This window comes from Schistocerca gregaria, chromosome 1 (assembly GCF_023897955.1).
Source record: "Schistocerca gregaria isolate iqSchGreg1 chromosome 1, iqSchGreg1.2, whole genome shotgun sequence".
Classification (NCBI taxonomy): domain Eukaryota; kingdom Metazoa; phylum Arthropoda; class Insecta; order Orthoptera; family Acrididae; genus Schistocerca; species Schistocerca gregaria.
In genome coordinates, this window is record NC_064920.1 from 791,365,816 (window position 1) to 791,388,131 (window position 22,316).

The 22,316-nt window shown below is 45.1% G+C and overlaps 1 protein-coding gene across 1 annotated transcript in view; it reads right to left on the reverse strand.

Annotated features, from left to right (window-relative positions):
- Positions 1-703: 703 nt before the first annotated feature.
- LOC126273928 (keratinocyte proline-rich protein-like) overlaps positions 704-22,316 on the reverse strand; it is a 37,027-nt gene continuing 15,414 nt past the window's right edge. The window contains exons 2-4 of the mRNA XM_049977070.1: positions 19,382-19,613; positions 4,883-5,187; positions 704-938 (exon numbers count right to left, since the gene is read on the reverse strand). Coding sequence (XP_049833027.1) covers positions 704-938; positions 4,883-5,187; positions 19,382-19,613 — 772 coding nt within the window. The remainder of the gene's footprint in view (positions 939-4,882; positions 5,188-19,381; positions 19,614-22,316) is intronic.

A 22,316-nucleotide genomic window follows, 5' to 3' on the forward strand; every position in this document is an offset into this window, starting at 1 on the left:
TCCGCTGGCCACCAGACTCTCCAGACATGAACATTATTGAGCATATCTGGGATGTCTTGCGAGGTGCTGTTCAGAAGATATGTCCACCCCCTCGTATCCTTACGGGTTTATGGACAGCCCTGCAAGCTTCACGGCGTCACTTCCCTCCATCACTACCACAGATATCAGTCGAGTCCATGGCAAGTCGTGTTGCTGAGTGCTCGCTGGGGCTCTACACGATGTTAGGCAGGTGTACCAGTATCTTTGCCTCTTCAGTGTATATATCCAACTGTGTGAGAAGATGCTGAATGCCTTAATAGGAAGATGTTTGCGGTTGCCTACAGAGCCACAATTATATCCAGTTGCGCACCTCTTCGTCCGAAAGAAAATTGGCGCCGACGATCGTCTTTTTCTCAGGGCTCTGAAAATATGGAAATCGTATAAGAGAGGCTGGGAATGTATGGAGGATGTGTAAGTACATCTCACTGAAACTTTTACAGTGTACTCGAAACAACCTTGGCAACATGTGGGCCCACCCACTGTTCGTGTCGTCTCTCGGTGCAAAAAGAAAGACGTCATAAAGTTATTCGTTTTATGCGGCAGTTAGACCTGCAGAACAAAGGAATGCGGGGAGCCTGTCCTCCTCGTGCTGTGTGTAGAAGAGAGCCTTTACATCGCAGCAACTACGACCTGAACTGACGGTGGCGGGCGGAGCGTGCTCTCCTCATATTGCAGAGCTGCCGGAGGAGACGGAGCAGTGGCACAGAGCTGGAAATTTCTGCTCATTCCGGGCCGTGAGGCGAGGCCGAGCGAGGCGAGGCGCCTGTTGTCGGCGGCATATCGGGCCGCTGTTTACAGAGGTGACGCAATCTCTGGCTGCTGGTTCCGGCGCGGCGCCGCGCCGCGAATATTGCCGCAGCGCCACTTCTCTCATAACGGCGGCGAGAGGCGAGAGCGCCCTCCCGTGGGCAAACAGCAGCTCAAGCTGACTCAACGGTCAGCGCGCCGCTGTCTCTGCCAACGGAGAACGCTGAGGGACCACTGCAGAAGGCGCTTCGTTCTCACTTCCCTTACAACTTCCAGTCATTCAGTGATAAGGGCTCTACAAGCGCAAAATTATATTGCTTGGAGCACTGCGTACATCACACGTTCTGCAGCAACTGCATTGTTCGTACCTCGTTAGTTTCCGAACTATGGTTTATGTAGTAGGAAATGGAAATGAGCGTTTGGCGTCATTGGCCGGGAGGCTCCTTACGGGGCAGGTCCGGCCGCCTTGGTGCAGGTCTTATTACATTCGACGTCACATTGGGCGACCTGCACGCCGGGTGGAGATGAAATGATGATTAAGACAACACGACACTCCAATCCATGAGCGGGGAAAAATCCCCGACCCAGCCGAGAATCGAACCCAGGCACCTGAGACGCCAATCCATCACGCCAACTACTTTTTTTTAATAAGACGATGACCTTTATAAAATAAAATTTTTCTGGGAAACGTAAATAAGTGGATTTTTTTTACATAATGGCGTAACAATAACGGATATAAACTGCTTCTATCATTTTTCATTTAAGACGATGACCTTTTTAAATTGAAATATTTCTGGGAAACATAAATAATTGGACTTTTTCACATAATAGTAAAAAAATATTCTGCTTCTGTCAGTACAAAACAATAACGGACCACGTTCCTCTCCTTGGGCGCTTACCTCGCTAATCCCGTTATACCTCGCGATGGTGCCGGGTACGTCTTCACGTGTGGTGGTGGATCCCCTCCACTGCCCTGGTCCTTTCTTGTTCTGGTACTTACAGACAATAATTACACTCTCCTACCCGGGACACCCCCACTGGGTGGGGGATCAATCAAGGCAATTTGCTTAATATGTTCGATATTTCGGATCACCACTCAGCTATCGGGCGGACGATGTAGTAAAAGATGATACAGTGATGGTGGCGACTTTTACTATCCCTGATTCTTCGAAGTAATAACGAGAAACGAAATTTTGAGTGAATCTGGTGAAAACATTTTTGGACACGTTACATTTTAGAAGCAACTTTACAGATATCATAACCTACGTTGGTCACGGGTGTTAGCAACCGTCAGAAGGTTGTCTTTCCTAAGTCATCTTATACATCCAAACTGCTCCATGTGACGTTTCTTGCTTACGTAATTAAAATCAATGGTGAAGTGATGCCGTGTGGCCATTGTTGGAGTTAGTTATGAGTATTGGTTTCGAGCACCTCAAAAGAAATTTTCGTGAGCTGTGTGGGTAAGTGAAATAGAAAAATAAATAGAAAAAGGGATTACTTTGAAGACTATGAAGACTAGACTTGTACAAGCCAAATACAATATTTTTAAAAATACTATTGTTCCTCGAAAATATGTACTGCCTTAAGAGAAACGTCGAACAAATAAAGAGAAAAAGCGCAAAGAAGAAATGATTTCCATACATAGCCACTGTTAGTTCCACCACTCAGCTACAGTGCGGTCATTAGGCACGCAGCGCAAGCTGGAATTACGGAAGAATAGGATGGGGAAATGGACCGTGCTCTTTTTAAATGAACCAACCCAGCATTGGCCTGGAGTGATTCAGGGAAACCACAGAAAACCAACATTTAGACGCCCAACGTGGTAACCACTACGTCATCTCGGTCGGTCCTGCAAGCAGTAGCACAAAAACGATGATAGGTCGTGACATCGCCTTATGCAGCAGTTTTCTTCTCCTCTTGGTTTTTCTATTTTGATTTCTGCCAATGCTTATCCTTGTATGAGGTGTCGCACGGTTATATTTCCTTCTTCAAATGGCTCTGAGCACTATGGGACTTAACTGCTGAGGTCATCAGTCCCCTAGAACTTAGAACTACTTAAAGCTAAGTAACCTAAGGATATCACACACATCCATGCCCGAGGCAGGATTCGAACCTGCTTCCGTAGCAGTCGCTCGGTTCCGGACTGAGCGCCTAGAACCGCTAGACCACCGCGGCCGGCATTTCCTTCTTCTTCTGCTTCTTCTTCTTCACGTTAGGAAGGATATTTTAAATCCACAGACCTGAGAGCTTTTTATTAACTGTTAAATAACTTTAAGATCAAGAATACTAATACCTGTATTTGTAAGAAAACTGAGATTTGGGCACAAGTATCCCATGGTACTCTATTGTATGTAGTGGACAAAGATGGATTTTACCTCTTAAAGGTAACCCTGTGATAGAACATCATAAGTTTAATACTAACAATAAGAAAAAATGAATCTGCATATAGAAATATAGGCAATTAAACGCTGGTATTACAATTTACTGAAATTAATACTGCCCTTGTTGTCGGTACAAATGATACAGCGTTGGTAGTTTGCAAACAACGAATCTGTTGAGAAACTGTTCAACGATTCAGCTCAAACGCTATTTATCTAGACATCAAGTATTCTATAAGATCTTAACGAGTCAACGATGGATTAAGGTTATTAGAGACTGAGCTGTGTCGCTTTCGGTATAGGATGGCGATGTAACCATACAGACATTGTAGAAGTAACCAACCGAGCAATTTTTTTACGTGCATAGGGATTTGAAATCCAGTACTGTAGAAGTCAGTTTTGTTAACAGCTATGTCACCCGTGAACTTGACCAAATCTTGTAGAGTCACTCTTTGTAGCTGTCTTGTCATATGAGATACCGCATTGAAGAAAGATTCTCTCTGAAAGTTTGCATATCTTATTAGATTGTTCAGTAGATGTAGCTGGGTCATACACAAAGTGCGTTAGACAAAATAATAAGTATATTCGAGTACTTTCATCAATTCATTTTTAGGGCACTGACGATATTATTTGTTTGTTAGTTTTGTTTTAGAGCGCAAAAAAACAACTGGGGGTCATACGCGCCCACGTCAAACCTATAAACACGAAGACAGAGAGGAGTTAGAAAACGACTACATGTCACTCTCAATCGACGTAAGAGAAGACAGCTGAAAACAGGGACACGGAGAAATGACTATAAAATACTGTATAGAGAAACGGGTACTGGACCGCGTCATTGTAAACTACTAAAACAGGTAAAAGGCCGATGTTTCGATCGACTTGCTGCTGTCCTGTTCAGGGTTATTCACAGAAATCGGTCTAAAAGTCAGCAGTTTAGCTGTTTTAGTAGTTTAATGTGACGCGACGCAATACGAAATATTATATTATTTAAAATGACACTGCTCGTGAAAGCCTACGAACTTAAATCAATGTGATATGACGTTGAAACATCCATACAGAAAATATTTTAACAAAAATGTAAATCCATAAAGCATTTATTGACTAAGCAGCTTTACTGTTAGCGGTATATACAGAGGAGGACTACGAGTGAAATTTTGCACTGATGTCTGATCTTAAGAAGAAAACAAAATGGAAGCTCACATAATCCAGAAGAAGATTTGAGAGACTGTACCTATGATCCGTTCTTGTAAAACTTCGTCAATCGATTATACCTTTTTTAATTCCAAGTACTTCTGAAGACCGCAAAAATGGGTCGTTCATGTCCTGACTAACCAAGTAAAAGCGTTTGTAAAATAGAAGAATAGTTTCTGCTTGAAAATAATGCATTTTATCCTTGAAATCGGGAAAAAAAAGTTTATTTAGAATTCTAAACAAGCCAAAAAAAATTTCTCGCCAATATATTCCATATAAAATTTTCAAGTTTACAGGTACTTCCTTTCTACGAGTTTCAACCATGTACCATAAAATATGTGGCCCTTCAAGATTAAATGAGATGCACTCCACCAGACAAAAATTGTAACGCACTTCTTTCGAGAAAAAGGTAAGCATAGACAAAAGGGAATAGTGGCAGAAATAGTTGTCTCCAATAATATATCAGACAATATGATTTTAGAGAGTGAGTGCTCTGCACCAAAACTATACTGCCTAGATGCAGATACCTAGTCCTGAGCACATCTGGTGCAGAACACGGGCTAGGTGCTGGAGGTGACAGAGCGACAGCAGAGGGCCTCGCGACGGGCCAGCCAGGGGGAGCGGGTGACGGCGGCGGCTGCGGCCGCGGGCAGACCGCGCCAGCTAGCGAGCCGAGCTGCGCCGCTCCCTCCGAATCGATGTGTTGGCGTTGCCATGGTGACACTTCCGGCGAGGCCTGCCCCCGCATCAGACACGCGAGGGCGGCCGCCGGCGCTGGCCGCGCGCACCGCACCTCGCCTCCAGCGTGCCGCGTACAGTGTTTACCTCCACGCTGGGCCAACAAGTGACAACACGTGCGGCCATTCAGCACTCCAGGCTACACAGCCTCTGGCCGGACGCCGCCGACCGCAACGTCTTCACTAGTTACCGAGCGAGGCAGTTCTCGGCTTAAAATGACATTGCGGTTATATTTGTAACGACTCGCATTCGAACACCTTTTGACCGCGCTACTGTACTGTAGGTACTCTTCTTGAAATACACTGAGGTGACACAAGTTATAATACACTTCCTAATGGGCTGTTGATAAAAAATCGATGTATCAGAATTTTTAACAAAAAGTATTGATGTATATCTACTCAATTTTTCGGTTGTATATCGATATAACAATATCGAAATGACAATATTGAATGAAGATATTCTTATTTTGCATTATTTGTTTGGAAGTTTGGGTAATATTCGAAGAGGACAAGTTACTCTCTCATATATTTTCTGTATAAGGAAAATTATTAAAGATTTTATTACAACCTGACACATCTGAGCGAGACGCTAGAAAGTTAACGATCTGAGCACATGTTGACAGAGCCTGGTAGGACGCTAAAAGCATGAGCTATTTTTATGGTTCTTACCTCATAGAAATGGCATGTTGGGAGTTGGAAGCATTTGGTGGCGAGCCCATCCCTGAGTAAATCTTGCCGGACAGCTCACAGCCATACAGGACAGACAAGAGCAGCCTGTCATCAAGGCAGGTCTCCAGCAGAACAATGTCGTGATACCTGCATTGGCGCCAGCAGAAGCCTGGGCTGGGGGCGACAGACTGAGGGAACGCATCTACACAGTGGAGTCATAGACTGGTAACTGTGTGCAGAGCCACGCGTAATAAAAATTCACAAGTTTTCGTGTTTGTCGATACTACAAATACGCCTGTGGCCCACTACCATTGGCAGCCTATGTTGTATAAGAAACTTTGGCGTCTGAGAAACTTACACCTTTATTAAACCTCATCGCTAGGACGAACAATCTTCAAGCACAGGTGATTTAGATAAAAAAAACATCTTCCCCTGTGCAAAAACTTAAAAAAGCCAGTAATTGGCGGTTCCTTTTTTTACAGAGACCCAAGTTTCTTAACTCTTGCACTGGTTTGATAACAGTTTGTGCTGTTGTGTGGGAGGAGAGATTTAGCGCCTCTAGAGCCCTATGACTGGCTCAAGACGGCGCAAAGGTGGTGTCTGTCGTTTGTGCACTTTGTGGAAAAATGGATTTTCTTTTCTGCGGAGGTGCAAGGCACTCCTGTGCTGGACTTTGGTCTGGTAAGAGACTTCTGATCGAAGCTTTGGCATGTGTGGTTGGTGCTTGGGACCGGTCCTGAGACTCACTTCACTTGCGAGTAGTTACTGTACCGACAGTGTGACTTCTCGGACTACTCGTTCGTCGGGGGCACATTTATTCGTTTTTGGTTTGCCAGTCTTGACATTTGGTATCCTTGTGGATTCTGTCATATAAGTGAACCAAATTGATCCTCGGTATGACCAGCAAATGGGTGTGTCACACACTGAAATCTACCATGACTTCAGGGCTCTGGTAGAGAGTAAATTTCGGTCCATCTGCCTGATCGCAAGGCCGTGAGATCATTTCATTTCTTTCATGGCTGCAATTGATCCACAGATGCCGCCTCACGTCTCACATCCGCCTTACCCATCTCGCTAGCTGCAAGTTACATCTCTGCATGAAGCAAACAGGGTAACGTACTGCTGCTCCGGCACTGTCAGGGCATACAGATGTTAATCGCCACTTGTTCTACTCTGAAACTATGTAGTGAAACCACAGTAGATTTAATCAATCAAAGGCTGCTCAGCATCAGATCATTTCAGATTGCGTTATCCACATTTTTGGCCGGCACTTGGATGGGTGACCATCTGGGCCGCCATGCGCTGTTGCCATTTTTCAGGGTGCATTCAGCCTTGTGATGCCAATTGAGGAGCTACTCGACCGAATAGTAGCGGCTCCGGTTACAGAAAACCATCGTAACGACTGGGAGAGCCGTATGCTGACCACACGCTCCTCCTATGCCCATCCTCAGTTGAGGATGATACGGCGGTCGTATGGTCCCGATGGGCCACTTGTGGCCTGAAGACGGAGCGCTAGTTCTTATCCATATTTTGGGGCCAGCGTACTTGGCTCATTTCTGCCACCCAGGATGCTTGTCCATTGTACTCTTAAACCAACTATTAGTTGTTTATGGTATTCAATCAATAACTTGTTTAGCACAATCTGTGATTGGTTTTTTCCTTTGAAAAAATAAATGTTAGAACTCCAGTAAATTTTGCTTCATTCTCAATCTTTTATATAACAGCCCACAGGGTTAACTCAATATTTGAAATTGTGCTTTTGAAATAGTAGGAAAACATAATTATACTTTCAATGTGGAAGGAGTGTTACTAGTTTTTGAGCTTTCATCACGCCCAGTCTTTCACTTTTCACTTTGACTGTGTGAAGTAACTACAGGAGGCACAAAGAAGAAGTCCGATTGCATTGGGGGGGGGGGGGGGGGGCTGTGTGGATAGAATTACTTCCGATGTGAAGAAATAGCACACCAGTTGCATTAAAAAAGAAAAGAAACAATTTGTAAGCAACTAATGTGCTATTTCTGCACATCGCCACTCCTCAAAAACAGTTACTAAAATGGTGAACAAAAATTTAAATGACAAGATTGGTCATTGCGAAGCGTGGAGACGTGTGAGGGGAAACGCTGAAGTAATCGGCGCTCGGCGCTACCAGCAGAAACTGCAACGTTTAACTTCACCACGTAGTTTTGACACTGCAACTGATAGGCTGCTGGCGTTTGAAGAAATGAAATAACAGGGAAGTTAACATGAAGTGTTCCAGACAAATTCGATATGTGACGAAATCGAATGACGGACACATCGGACAACTTTTCTTGTGCCACTTACATGCGGCTACGACTGTTAACAAAGTGGTTATCGCCAAGCGTGAACGTGCATCGTTTTCCTGTCAATTCTTGTTCTAATGGAGATAAGCAGGCTGCTAGCCTGTTGATGCACAGAATATCTATCATAAATCGGTACTTAAACATACAACTCTAAAACCGGCAGTATATTTATAATCTGCAGCAGGTATTTTTATAGGCCGGTACCTCATTATCTTTTCTTTCTACGTATCAATGTATCGATTATATTTTTCGATGTATCGACCACCTATAACGACATTTTTAAATATCGGTATACCGGAGACCCGATATTTTCCAAAATATCAATAGACCTATCTACTAATAGCGAATTTTTGTATGCTCATCCTTTTGACTGGAGGTCTTAGAGACCACGGCTGTTCACTATTGTAAGAAAACTAAACGCCTACAGCCTTCCTTATGATCTTATTAATTGTGTAGCTACCAGTTTCGGCGTTTCAGTGCGATTAGGCCTTAGTTGCTGCTGAAGGTGTTATCAAGACCCATATATACGCTGCATCAGTGGCCAACAAAACTGGTTTACGCAGACTATTAGTAACTGCGATCTCAGCACTCCAACCAACAGCTCCCTAAAGTCGTGTGGGACTTCCTTTTACTGGGCGTAGTTCATTAACTCGACGTGGCATGGACTCCACAAGTCATTGGAACTCCAGCAGATGCGTATATTGAGCCATGCTGCCTCGTCCATAATTGCGTAAGTGTTGCCGGTGGGGGATTTTGTACACTAACTGACCTCTAGATTACGTCCCATAAATGTTTGGTAAGATTCAGGTTATGCCCCCTGGCAAGTCAAATCATTCGCTCGGATTACCCGCAATGTTCTCTAAAAAAACAGCGAACAATTGTGGGTCAATGACATAGCGCACTGTCATCCATAAAAATTTCATTGTTGTATGTGAACATGTAGACCATTAATGGCTGAAAATAGTCCCTAAGTAGCCGAACATAATTATTTCCAGTCAGTGATCGGTTCAGCTGGACCATAGGACCCAGTACATTCCATACAAACACGGCCCGCACCATTATGGAGCCAGCACTAGCTTGCAAAGAGTCTTGTTGACAACTTGGGTTCATGGCTTTGTGGGGTCTGCGCCACGTTCGAATCGTAACATCGGCTCTTACCAACTAAAGTCGGCACTCATCCTGCCAGACCAAGGTCGACTAGGGTCCAGCCGATATGGTCACGAGTCCAAGAGAGGCGCTGAAGCCGACGTCGTGCTGTTAGCGAAGGCACTCGTGTCGTTCGTCTGCTGCCATTACCCATTAACGCCCAACTTCACCACAATATCCTAACGTATACGTTCACCGGACGTCCCACATTGATTTCTGCGGTTATTTCACGCAGTGTTGCTTGGATGTTGGTACTGGCAACGCTACGAAAAGATTGTTGCTCTTGGTCGTTACGTGAAAACCGTTGGCCACTGCGTTGTCCGTGGCGAGATGTGATGCCCGAAATTTGGTATTCTCTGCACACTCTTGACACTGTGGATCTCGGAATGTTGAATTTACTAGTGATTTACGAAATGAAACGTTCAATGCCTCTAGCTCCAACTGCATTTACGCGTTCAAAGTCTATTAATTCCCGTCGTGCTTGTATAATCACGCCGGAAACCTTTTCATATGAATCACCCGAGTACAAATGACAGCTTCACCAATGCGCTGACTTTTATACCTTATGCCTACGATACTACCATCTGCACCTGTGTACATCGCTATCGCTTTTGTCAGTCGGCCGCGGTGGTCTAGCGGTTCTAGGCGCGCAGTCCGAAACCGCGCGACTGTTACGGTCGCAGGTTCGAATCCTGCCTCGGGCATGGATGTGTGTGATCTCCTTAGGTTAGTTAGGTTTAAGTAGTTCTAAGTTCTAGGGGAGTGATGACCACAGTAGTTAAGTCCCATAGTGCTAAGAGCCATTTGAACCAACTTTTGTCCCCTCAGTGTAGATGAGATGCGTGCGGTGGTGACTGCTTGAATTAAGCGTCGATGCAATCTTTCTTCACAGATCTCCATTGCTGCTAGTTACCTACGACCACGACATTGACAAGTTATGGAGTTTACTGAGTGATGAAAATCACCTCAGCTGTGTAATTATACGTTTATTGTGCTATGATTGGTTTCGTTCTTCGAATATCTTCAGATTTTATGTAGTTGAGGGGGGAGAAAGGAAAGAAAAAGGAAGGAACTAATTATATCTGCTGCGTCGGATTTTTGTGCAGAATCAGCGCCGACGAATGGAAATATGTGTCCGACCGGAAGTCGAACCAGAGGGCTCCCGTTTACTAGGTAGTTGCGTTTATCACTGCACCATCCGGACACAGTGTTTGTCGCAAAATGCGCAACTACCTGGGCACGGTCACCAATGACTCACTGCCGCGCTGGATTAGCCGAGCGGTCTAGGGGGGGGGGGGGGGGGGGGGGGGCGCTACAGTTCTGGACTGTGCGGCTGGTCCCGGCGGAGATTCGAGTCCTCCCTCGGGCATGGGTGTGTGTGTTTGTCCTGAGGATAATTTAGGTTAAGTAGTGTGTAACCTTAGGGACTGATGACTTTAGCAGTTAAGTCCCATAAGATTTTACACACATTTGAACATTTTGAAGCAACGACTCACATTCCCACATACCACCGCTGATCCGCAGTCCCCGTCCATGCTCTCCGTGCTAGCTTGTCTTAGATCCCCGCAGGAGGTCGAATGGAACCTACTTCATGTTGTGATCCCCGCTGGAGGTCGAATGAAACGTGCTTCACGTTTTGGTCGTGTGCATAGACAGCCGTGCATCGCTTGGTGCACGTCTTTATAGGATCGATGTTTCTTCCCTTCTGTCGTCTCTTTGAGTGGTGCAAACGTTTGGTAATCACTTGGTCATCTCAGTATCCCATACTAGTTGCAGTGTTCATCGTTGCCTGGGATATTTAATACCTGCCACTAAAGTGACTGGCCCTTTGCCATGCAAGCCGCATTGGAAACTCAGTCACTTTAAAGCGAAGGACATCTTTGAATCGCTGGGAGTCAGCTGAATGCAACGAATGAATACGTCTTCACCTGTATGAAAAAATAATTATTTGTGCCATTTGTTGTTACATTTTGCGATAAGAATCTCACTGAGTTTTTGGAGAATTCGCCTTCTATTTTATCAGCTCAGTTTTCACCGTTGCAAGCAGGGCTGTGTTCGAGCACGATTCGAATTAATCTAGCAGTTTACGCCATAGTTCGGGAAATTTCGGGTTCTGTTCGATTTTTTGATCGGCCTGCGATCTAATGACTTTCGTTGGTACTATACCTACAGCTTGTTTTGGCGTTTGTATGGCGCTGTGGAACACGGACTACAATATCTTCTAGGGTATATGTCATATATAAGAAACGTAACTACTCAATAAATAAGAGTTTTCAATCATGTTCTTTTCAAATTCTCGAGTTTTCCCACGTCCTGCGATATACTGTCGTGTGATAGTACTATGTCGAAGACGGGTATTGCCGCTGTAATTTATTCTTGCAGTTGGAATTACAGTCAGTTTACCGCGCTATATGTCGTTCTTTAGGCATTCAATTTTTCATAGATTTTCTCCATTGTTTCACCTGTATGTAGAAATCTGAAGTAAATCGGCCAAGAAATTTTAGAGGTATTTGGTAATGTTTGGTAATGTTTCAAGTTAGATTACGAAATCTTATGTAGACAGTGATCTTCCTCTTGTCTTGAAGGTAAAGCGTGCAGAATTTCAACAGTATAAGAATAAAACTGCGAATTTGTTTGAATTAGAAACAAACAGACACATACTGAAGGTCATTACTGGCTGCTATTGTTGCACGCGCATTAAGCTGTCAAGCATTGTCATGTTGCAAAACGGCATCTGCAGTCATATCTAAAGGTATGATGGCAGGTTTAAAATGATTTTTAGCCAAACGGAATACGATGCACTGCTGGTTGTGTTTCCCATAGGCGTTTAGTGTTCCATGATAACGCCTCCTTTATCCCAGAAGACGGTTAGCAGCATTACCTTCATTGCCGCCCTGAACTCTTGTATTTTGCTTCTAAGAAATGCCTTTTCTTGGTTTCGTGTTGATGGTAGTAGGCCCAGATTTTACCTTCCGTAAAGATTCCTGAAAGGAAGCAGCAAAAGTTCTTCACAGGTTGCTGTTTTAGTTCCGGAGTAAGATGCCGGTGGCGCCAACTTACAGATACTTTGCGAAACCTAAGCACCTCATGAGTAATGTGATTTTCTGAGCCGTGACTGATTCCGGATTTTCTTCCCCTTCATCCGTTATGGCACATCATGATTGCAGTAGAGTTTTGTATCACAATACGGTGTGCCTGACCTGGGCGAGAAGCATCTACTACAAAGTCACGCGATTTCTATGTCTTCTACTTCACTCGTGCACTGGCAGCGGTAATCAACATCCATCACCACACTCGACGTTTATTCGCCAATGTATTTCAGCACATTTTGTACTTTCGCTGCTCAGCAAACGTATGAGAGAACACTGATTTTGGTGATTGTTGCATGCAAGATAGCCATGGTAACTGGCAATCTAAACATGCTGCTACCTATTGGATACTCTTTAAAACAGTGTTAATTGTGCTGGCAACTTACAAAATAATGGCGCGGGAAATTGTGTGTTTATTACGTTTTTAAGATTTTCATTTGACTCCTGTACCAAACACGGTCCAATATTAGGGAATTACAGTACGAACGCATACAAGAGTAACGTTATTATCTAGGAGTTAACTCCTACAGATGAAAGTTTCCCGCCGATTCTTTTTATATAAGTTGACTATTTCGTCACTTGCACGTCACGTTTGTTTCGCGTTATCGAGCCTGCCACACAAAAGTTTTGCCCTGGCAAGACTGCACGAAGATCTCTGTGGAGAAAATGGACCAAGCTATGTGTTTTATTTCATTGGACGCTATTTTTAATCCCCTTTATATTACTTCTAATAGCTACATTTATTAGGTTGCAATAGAAGTAAATACTAACATAATGTTGTTCAGTACACTATACTCAGTTTCCAATAAAAATATTTGCACTTATATCACTAACGCCCTGTATTTACTCAGACACGACTTTAACTGCTGAGTATCTCATTTGCCGAATGTGGGGGTTGAGAATACTAACGTAAGTTCTTCTTTTTGAGAATACTGGAATAACCGTCATTTAAATGACTTGTTACAGTCTATATTTAACTAATTCAGTATTTCCATTTTATACAGTGTCTTTCTGAATTCCATTAACAAATATCCAACGATTTTTCAGATAATGTTTAATAAATGTTTTTATGTAAGAAATCTGTGGCCTCCAATTGCTCGTTATACAGAAATCTGTTGTTGTGTTAGGTTTGAATGGCACCATGACGCGTTGGTTTTAAATTAAATGCGAACCAGTTACCTTCTCACATTCTATCAGTTAAAATAATGTGTGTAATTGAAAAGATAACAAAACATAGAAAATCATTTATATGAGCGATGTGGCAACGCTCTAGGCTAGAAATATTCCTTTCTCAGTCTTGTACTCTGAAGAGCCAAAGGAACTGTTATATCTGCCTTATATCGTCTGGGGCCACCGCAAGCACGCGACAGTGCCACAACACGACGCGGCATGGACTCGACTAATGTCTGAAGTAGTGCTGGAGGGTACTGACACCATGAAGCCTGCAGGGCTGTCCATAAATACGTAAGAGTACAAGGGGGTGGAGATCTGTTCTGAACAGCACGTTGCAAGGCATCCCAGATAAGCCCAATAATGTTCATGTCGGGGAGTTTGGTGGCCAGCGGAAGTGTTTAAACTCAGGAGAGTGTTCCTGGAGCCCCTCTGTGGCAATTCTGGACGTGTTGGGTCTCGCATTGTCCTGCTGGAATTGCCCAAGTCCGTCATAATGCACAATGGACATGAATGGATGCACGTGATCAGACAGGATGCTTACTTACGTGCCACCTGGCAGAGTCGTATCTACAGGTGTCTGAAGTCCCATTTCACTCCAACTGCACAAACCCCACACCATTACAGAGCCTCCTCCAGTTCGGCAGTCCCCTGCTGACATGCAGGATCTATGGATTCATGACGTTATCTCCATACCCGTACACTTCCATGCGCTCGATACAATTTGAAACGAGACTCGTTCGACCAGGTAACATGTTTCCAGTCATCAACAGTCCAATGTTGGTGCTGACGGGCCCAAGCGAGACGTAAAGCTTTGTGTCGTGCAGTCATCAAGGGTATGCGAGTGGATCTTCGACTCCGAAAGCCCATATCGATTATGTTTCGTTGAATGGTGCCCACGCTGATAGTTATTGATGGCGCGGCACTGAAATCTGCAGAAATTTGCAGAAGAGTTGCACTTACGTCACGTTGAATGATTCTCTTCAGTCGTCGTTGGTCCTGTTCATGTAGATTTGATGTTTTACCGGTTTCCTAATATTCACGGTATACTCATGAAATGGTCGCACTGATAAATCCCTACTTCATCACTACGTCGGAGATGCTGTGTCCCATCGCTCATGTACCGACCACAACACTGCGTTCAGACTGACTTAAATCTTGATAAACTGCCATTGTAGCTGAAGTAATCGATCTAACAACTGCGCTAGACATTTGTTTTGTATAGGCTTTGCCGACCGCAGCGCCCTATTCTATTTGCATATCTCTGCATTTGAAGGTGAGTGCAGTTTTGTAAATTAGCACTTGGTTACCAGTGTAAAGGAATGAACACATTCGCGTAAATGTTTGATTAACGAATAGAAGGATCGTTAAATAAATAACACACCACAATTTTTTCTCAGAATTTATTTATTCAGAAGAGGTAGATTTTGGTGACGATGTTAGTCAACATTTCTGTTACATGTACTGATTTAGTACATAATCGCCATCGCGTTCTGTGCCCTTACACCAGTGTTGTGTAAGAGCATGTATTCGCGGCGGTAAAATCTCGCCTTCGTCGAGCGGTCTAAGACTCTCCAGTCATGGACTTTGCGGCTGGTTCCGGCGGAGGTTCGAGTCCTCCCTCGGGCATGGGTATGTGTGTTTGTCATTAGGATAATTTAGGTCAAGTAGTGTGTAAGCTTATGGACTGATGACCTTAGCAGTTAAGTCCCATAAGATTTTACACACATTTGAACATTTTTTTTGGTAAAAGCTCGTGTCTCCTGTTCCTAACGCTCTATCATACTCGAAGTATGTCGTGTCCTAAACAGAAAATCCTGAAGTGGCACAAGTAGATGGAAGTACTCGGTCACCATGCTGTACTACAAGTTGGATTAGGCAACAACGTTAAACCCACTTTGACCATGCGTTGCCGGGCGAACACGAGTTTAGGCGTGCGCTGTCGTATTAAAGTAAGATTTGTTTTGGACTGCTGTTACACCGAAATCGTCGGAAACGCTCTTTGTCCAGAGGCTTGACATATGCCACTCAAGTAATGGTTAACGATTTTAACGACACACCCACGAGTATAACTTCGTCACTACCTCAAAAGACTGTGATCATGACTTTGTCAGAAAAGGGAGATACCTTGAATTTCTTCTCTTTTTGTTGTGGTAGTGGTGCCACTAAAGCGATTGGTTTTTTGTTTGAGGCTGAAAGTGACCCACCGAGGTTTAGCCAACTCTAACACCTCTCCGTTGACTTCAAAGTGCTCCAACAGTTCAAATGACAGGATTTACTTTGAAACTTGTAGTGAGCATTCGTGGAAACCATTTCGAGCTCAGCTTTGGATACCCAAGAGTCTCAATCATTGCACACGCAGTTCCAAAACTCACCAAAAGCAGTAACAACAACTGTCGATATGTATGCGACGCTCTGCACGAATAGTGGCATCCGCGTGCTTCGCCATGTTGGCACTAGTGGCTGTGACATGACGTCCCGAACATAGCCAAATTTGGAGCTCTGCTTCTGCATTCCGGCCCCGTTTAACTCGCTTTCCCATTGTCCAACAGCGCTCTCTCAACTGTTTCATTACCAACACAAATGTTTGATGATGTTCAACACAGTTTCTTTTCCTGCAACCCGTTATAGTACGCTGCATGTAACGAGTGCGTCTTTCGACGCCATATTGATGGTTCACTATGGCCGTGCGGTCTATGTAAACTGTTCGAAACTTCGTTCACATGCAGAAGAAACATCAAATTTAGAACACCTAGAAGAATAGTTTCCTATATCTTACAATTGTTGTACAAAAGTAAAAGAAATAAAAAAGGATTATGTATCGATCGATACTCGAACCATTAGGCAAATGGTGGAGCACGTTTTTTGTTAATAACATACTTTAAGTACGAGAGTCACTCCAAAATTTTTGTAAAATCCATCTTTTATTCTACATGTTTGAAACTTCTACACTGTGTCCGTTAGGAACAATATTTTCTTGTCTCTGCATAATTTCCACCCCTCTCAAGTGCCTTACGCTATCTTGGAACCAACGCCTGTATACCTGCACGGTAAAATTCTGGACCAACCTGTTGGAGCCACTGTTTGGCAGCGTGCACAAGGGAGTCATCATCTTCAAACCTTGTTCCATGAAGAGAGTCTTTCAGTTTCCCAAAGAGATGATAGTCACATGGAGCCAGGTCAGGACCGTAAGGCGGGTGTTTCAGTGTTGTCCATTTATTTGTGAGCCACTGTCAACATCCTGGGAACCCATCTGGCACAAGCCTTTTTTAACGCCAACACTTTCAGTATTCTGCAAACACTTCCTTCCCCTATCCCAACGTAGCGTGACAATTCGTTCACTGTGATGCGTCTGTCAGCAGTCACCAATTCGTTAACTCTCTGCACATTGTCTGCAGTGTGTGCAGTACGAGGCCTGCCGCCGCGAGGACAATCCTCAATATTGCCGTGCCCGCTTTCATCACGCAACCTGCTTGCCCACAGACTAAGTGTACTGCGATCGACAACAGCATCTCCATACACCTTTTTCAACCTCTTGTGGATGTTTCCCACTGTCTCGTTTTCACAGCACAGGAATTCTATGACAGCACGTTTCTTCTGACAAACGTCAAGTGTAGCAGCCATCTTGAAGACATAAGACATGCTGTGACGGCGCCACTCTCGGGAACAGGTTTGGAAACAAGCGGGTAGGATGTATGTACACGCTACAAAACTTTCACACATGCAGAATGAAAACTGTATTTTTAAAAAAAAAGAGTGTACATTTCTTTTGGAGTGACCCTCATATACAAATAGGTCATCATTTCTGGAAGAATGGTGGAAATTAACGTTCGATTTTAACATTTTCTCAAGACTGACACAAGAAGAGAAGCATAACACGCTCTTATCCGTCGGGTATGGACTTTGGCTGTAAGGAACCTCTTTGATATTCACTACACGTGATTTACGGAAATGGCAGAGTATAAATTAGCCCTCGTGGCAGAGCTTGGAGCGTCTCTCGAAGACGAGTCTAGTGTGCTAACACTGAACAACCAGGTTCAGTTAATATGTTCAAGGAACGTTTTCCTGGGTACAATATTTCCGTTCGGTTTCTCAGGAAATGCGATTGCTCGGTATCGTAGACTGGACGCTGATCTGCCTATATCAAATGACAGGAAAAAATCCCTGAGTAACCGCTGAAGCGCAATACGTGTTCTAAAAATTTATGCCCATTTCTTATCTGTCGATTTGGTGCCTTTGTGATGAGTGAAGTCTGGAGTCTTTGGCTGAGAACGTATTAAATGCCCACGGTTTCCATGCCAGTGTGACGATAGTTTTTATTACAAAGCTGGAAAAGGCATCAGATGCCCCACGTCTGGTTTGAGGTGTGGCGTGTACACACCTGGAAATTGAAATAAGAACACCTTGAATTCATTGTCCCAGGAAGGGGAAACTTTATTGACACATTCCTGGGGTCAGATACATCACATGATCACACTGACAGAACCACAGGCACATAGACACAGGCAACAGAGCATGCACAATGTCGGCACTAGTACAGTGTATATCCACCTTTCGCAGCAATGCAGGCTGCTATTCTCTTATGGAGACGATCGTAGAGATGCTGGATGTAGTCCTGTGGAACGGCTTGCCATGCCATTTCCACCTGGCGGCTCAGTTGGACCAGCGTTCGTGCTGGACGTGTAGACCGCGTGAGACGACGCTTCATCCAGTCCCAAACATGCTCAATGGGGGACACATCCGGAGATCTTGCTGGCCAGGGTAGTTGACTTAGACCTTCTAGAGCACGTTGGGTGGCACGGGATATTGCGGACGTGCATTGTCCTGTTGGAACAGCAAGTTCCTTTGCCAGTCTAGGAATGGTAGAACGATGGGTTCGATGACGGTTTGGATGTACCGTGCACTATTCAGTGTCCCCTCGACGATCACCAGAGGTGTACGGCCAGTGTAGGAGATCGCTCCCCACACCATGATGCCGGGTGTTGGGCCTGTGTGCCTCGGTCGTATGCAGTCCTGATTGTGGCGCTCACCTGCACGGCACCAAACACGCATACGACCATCATTGGCACCAAGGCAGAAGCGACTCTCATCGCTGAAGACGACACGTCTCCATTCGTCCCTCCATTCACGCCTGTCGTGACACCACTGGAGGCGGGCTGCACGATGTTGGGGCGTGAGCGGAAGACGGCCTAACGGTGTGCGGGACCGTAGGCCAGCTTCATGGAGACGGTTGCGAATGGTCCTCGCCGATACCCCAGGAGCAACAGTGTCCCTAATTTGCTGGGAAGTGGCGGTGCGGTCCCCTACGGCACTGCGTAGGATCCTACGGTCTTGGCGTGCATCCGTGCGTCGCTGCGGTCCGGTCCCAGATCGACGGGCACGTGCACCTTCCGCCGGCCACTGGCGACAACATCGATGTACTGTGGAGACCTCACGCCCCACGTGTTGAGTAATTCGGCGGTACGTCCACCCGGCCTCCCGCATGCCCACTATACGCCCTCGCTCGAAGTCCGTCAACTGCACATACGGTTCACGTCCACGCTGTCGCGGCATGCTACCAGTGGTGTTAAAGACTGCGATGGAGCTCCGTATGCCACGGCAAACTGGCTGACACTGACGGCGGCGGTGCACAAATGCTGCGCAGCTAGCGCCATTCGACGGCGAACACCGCGGTTCGTGGTGTGTCCGCTGTGCCGTGCGTGTGATCATTACTTGTACAGCCCTCTCGCAGTGTCCGGAGCAAGTATGGTGGGTCTGACACACCGGTGTCAATGTGTTCTTTTTTCCATTTCCAGGAGTGTATTTGCAGCACACTGTAGCAAGGCCACTCGACGGGCCTGTCAGCAGAGAGAGGGGAGGGACTTGTAGGGGCAATATGTGCGCTGTCGGCTGACGTCTGGTGGGACGGGCGGCCCGCGGGTGGCCCAGCACCCCCTGGCCGGGCCACGGTTCCGCTGGGTGGCCACGCGCCGTTCCCACGCCGAGGCGCGGCGCTGATAAACGGTGTCTGTTGCGCGCAACGGCGGCCGTAATCCGATCTGCGGCAGCGCCCTCCGGCGCCACAGTCGCACGCCGTGAACGCGCGTGTCCACTCGTGGGGGCCCGGCCGGCAGCTGCTCGCTGACTCTTTGGGAGATCACCGCCTCACCACGTCTCCGGTGTCCCACTCACTTAGCTGTTGCAATGATTCTCGTAAGAGGGACGCAGTTTTTAAAATGATTGTGTAGCTATCGAGAGGAATCAGTACCCGAAGGCTTCTACTTCATCTATATCTACTTGTGCTAAGCAATCCAGCTTACGCTGTACAATGGACTGTACCCCCTGTGCTATAATTTCGAAGTCGACTATAGGCTGTAAAAGGAAAGTTTATCACGACTGCTAACGACAGACACTTTGACTCCAACCTATACTGATATTACGTAAATTGTGTTTTTTATGTGCACTGAAGAGCCAAAGAAACGGGTACACTTGCCTGATATCGTGCAGGGCCCCGCGACCGCGCAGAAGTGCCCCAACACGACGTAGCATGGACTCGACTAACGCCTGAAGGGTTCAAAATGGCTCTGAGCACTAAACGTGTGAGGTCATCAGTACCCTAGAACTTAGAACTTCTTAAACCTAACTAACCTAAGGACATCACACACACCCATGCCCGAGGCAGGATTCGAATCTGCGACCGTAGCGGTCGAGCGGTTCCAGACTGAAGATCCTAGAACCGCTCGGCCACCACTGCCGGCTGTCTGGTGGGAATTGACACCTTGAATCCTGCTGGGCTGCCCATAAAACCGTAAAGTAGGAGGGGGCGGAGATCTCTTCTGAACCGCACGTAGCAAGTACTCCCATATATGCTCAATAATGTTCAAGTCTGAGGACTTGGGTGTCCAGTGGAAGTGTTTAAACTCAGGAGAGAGTTTCTGGAGGCACTCTGTAGCACTTGTGGACGTGTGGGGTGTCGCATTGTCCTGTGCGATTTGTCCATGTTCGTTGGAATGCACAATAGACATATATGGATGTAGATGATCATACTGGATGCTTACGTACGTGTCACCTGTCAGAGTCATATCCAGACGTAACAGGGGTCCCATATTACTTCAACTGCGCACACCGCACGCCATCACATAGTCTCCTCCAGCATAAACAGTCCCCTGCTGACATGCAGGGTCCATGGATTCATTAGGTTGACTCCATACCCGTACACGTCCATCCGCTCGATACAATTTGGAGCGAGTCTCGTCCGACCAGGCAACATGTTTCCAGTCATGAACAGTCCAATGTCGGTGCTGACGGGCCCAGGTGTAATGAAACCTTTGTGTTGTGCAGTTATCAAGGCTTCACGAGCGGGTCTTCGACTCCGAAAGCCCATATCGATGATGTTTCGTTGACTGGTTCGCACGTTGACACTTTTTCGTGGCCCAGCATTGAAATCTACAGCAATTTGCGGAACGGCTGTACTTCTGCCACATTGAACGATTCCCTGCAGTCGCCATTACTCTCTCTCAAACCCCACCCTAAGGACTGAGAGGGAGAGTTTACAAAGTAAATAAGTATTTTTTATTTATCGGTAATCTTTTTCCACGAAAAAATGAGAACTTGGATTTTCTTGAATTACAGCGGCAACTACCAAGAATCAAAGCAAATGTTTAAGACAAAATGTATGTAGTTTTTTTATGTAGAATCTGATTCTGCAATAAAAAATGGGGGTTCCCATTTGAAATTTTGAAGTTGCTTTCCGCCCCACCACCAAGGGGCTGGAGTGGCGGGCTAATTTTAGTACCAACAGATGTCCCCCTCGAAAATAATCAACTTTGGATTCTACACATTTTTTCGTGTGAAGCTTATTTTTCGAGTTGTTCTGGATTGTCAACTTAAAATTTACCCCCTCTCTATTAACGTCTCCAAAACCATTTGTTATGGCAATGTGGAATCCTCTGTCCAGTCGCAGGTCACAGGAAACTGTTTTTGCTTCCCAGTGAAACTTCTAGTTTTTCTGCAAAAGCCACAGCCATAAATAGACTTAACATTACTTGCAGAAGCTCAAGGTCCAACTTTTGATTTTAACAGATCGTAGGACTTAACCTCAAGATATTCTGGCAGAAACCCTTCTCAATAAAATTTCCCACTCGGTACAGGTATTATGAAAGCCACCAAGCAAAACAAAAATCTCGGGAACAAGACAAAGTTTATGTTGGTCAAGAAACGCGCTAACATTCAATATAATGATATAATCGATTACTTAGCGAAGATCACCGCTCAGAATCGTACATTTAAAAACATATTACTACCACCACCAGAAGATTACATCATACACAAGAACAAGACACCAATAACGAATATCAATCGTCAACACACTAAGGTCAAGGACAGCCAAACATTCGCTCAAAGTCTTTGTTCCAGAATATCCAGGCGAATAAAAAGGTTGTAAGTTCCTTATTTGGCATGAAATTTAATCATGAGTCATTCCCCAGCCATATTCACCGAATACACGTTCGAGATAATCCTTAATGCGAACGTGATGGGGTAACAGTAAAAGATATCAGTCACATTTTTATCGAATGTAAACTGTATGGGAACTAGCAATTTTTTTTCATATAGCAGTTAAGCAGATACGAAGCGTTGCCTACTACGAGGGCTTGCTCAAAAGTAACGCCTCCGAATCTTTTATGTGAAAACTCTTAAAGCCATTTTAGATAAAACAAACGTTATTAACATTCTACATCTTTATTCTTCACGTCTAGGGAAACCCAGTGCAGGATGGTAACGCTAACATTAGAAGAACCACACTCCAATTGAAATGGTAAAGAAAAAAGCTAAAAAAATATCTCTGACGTT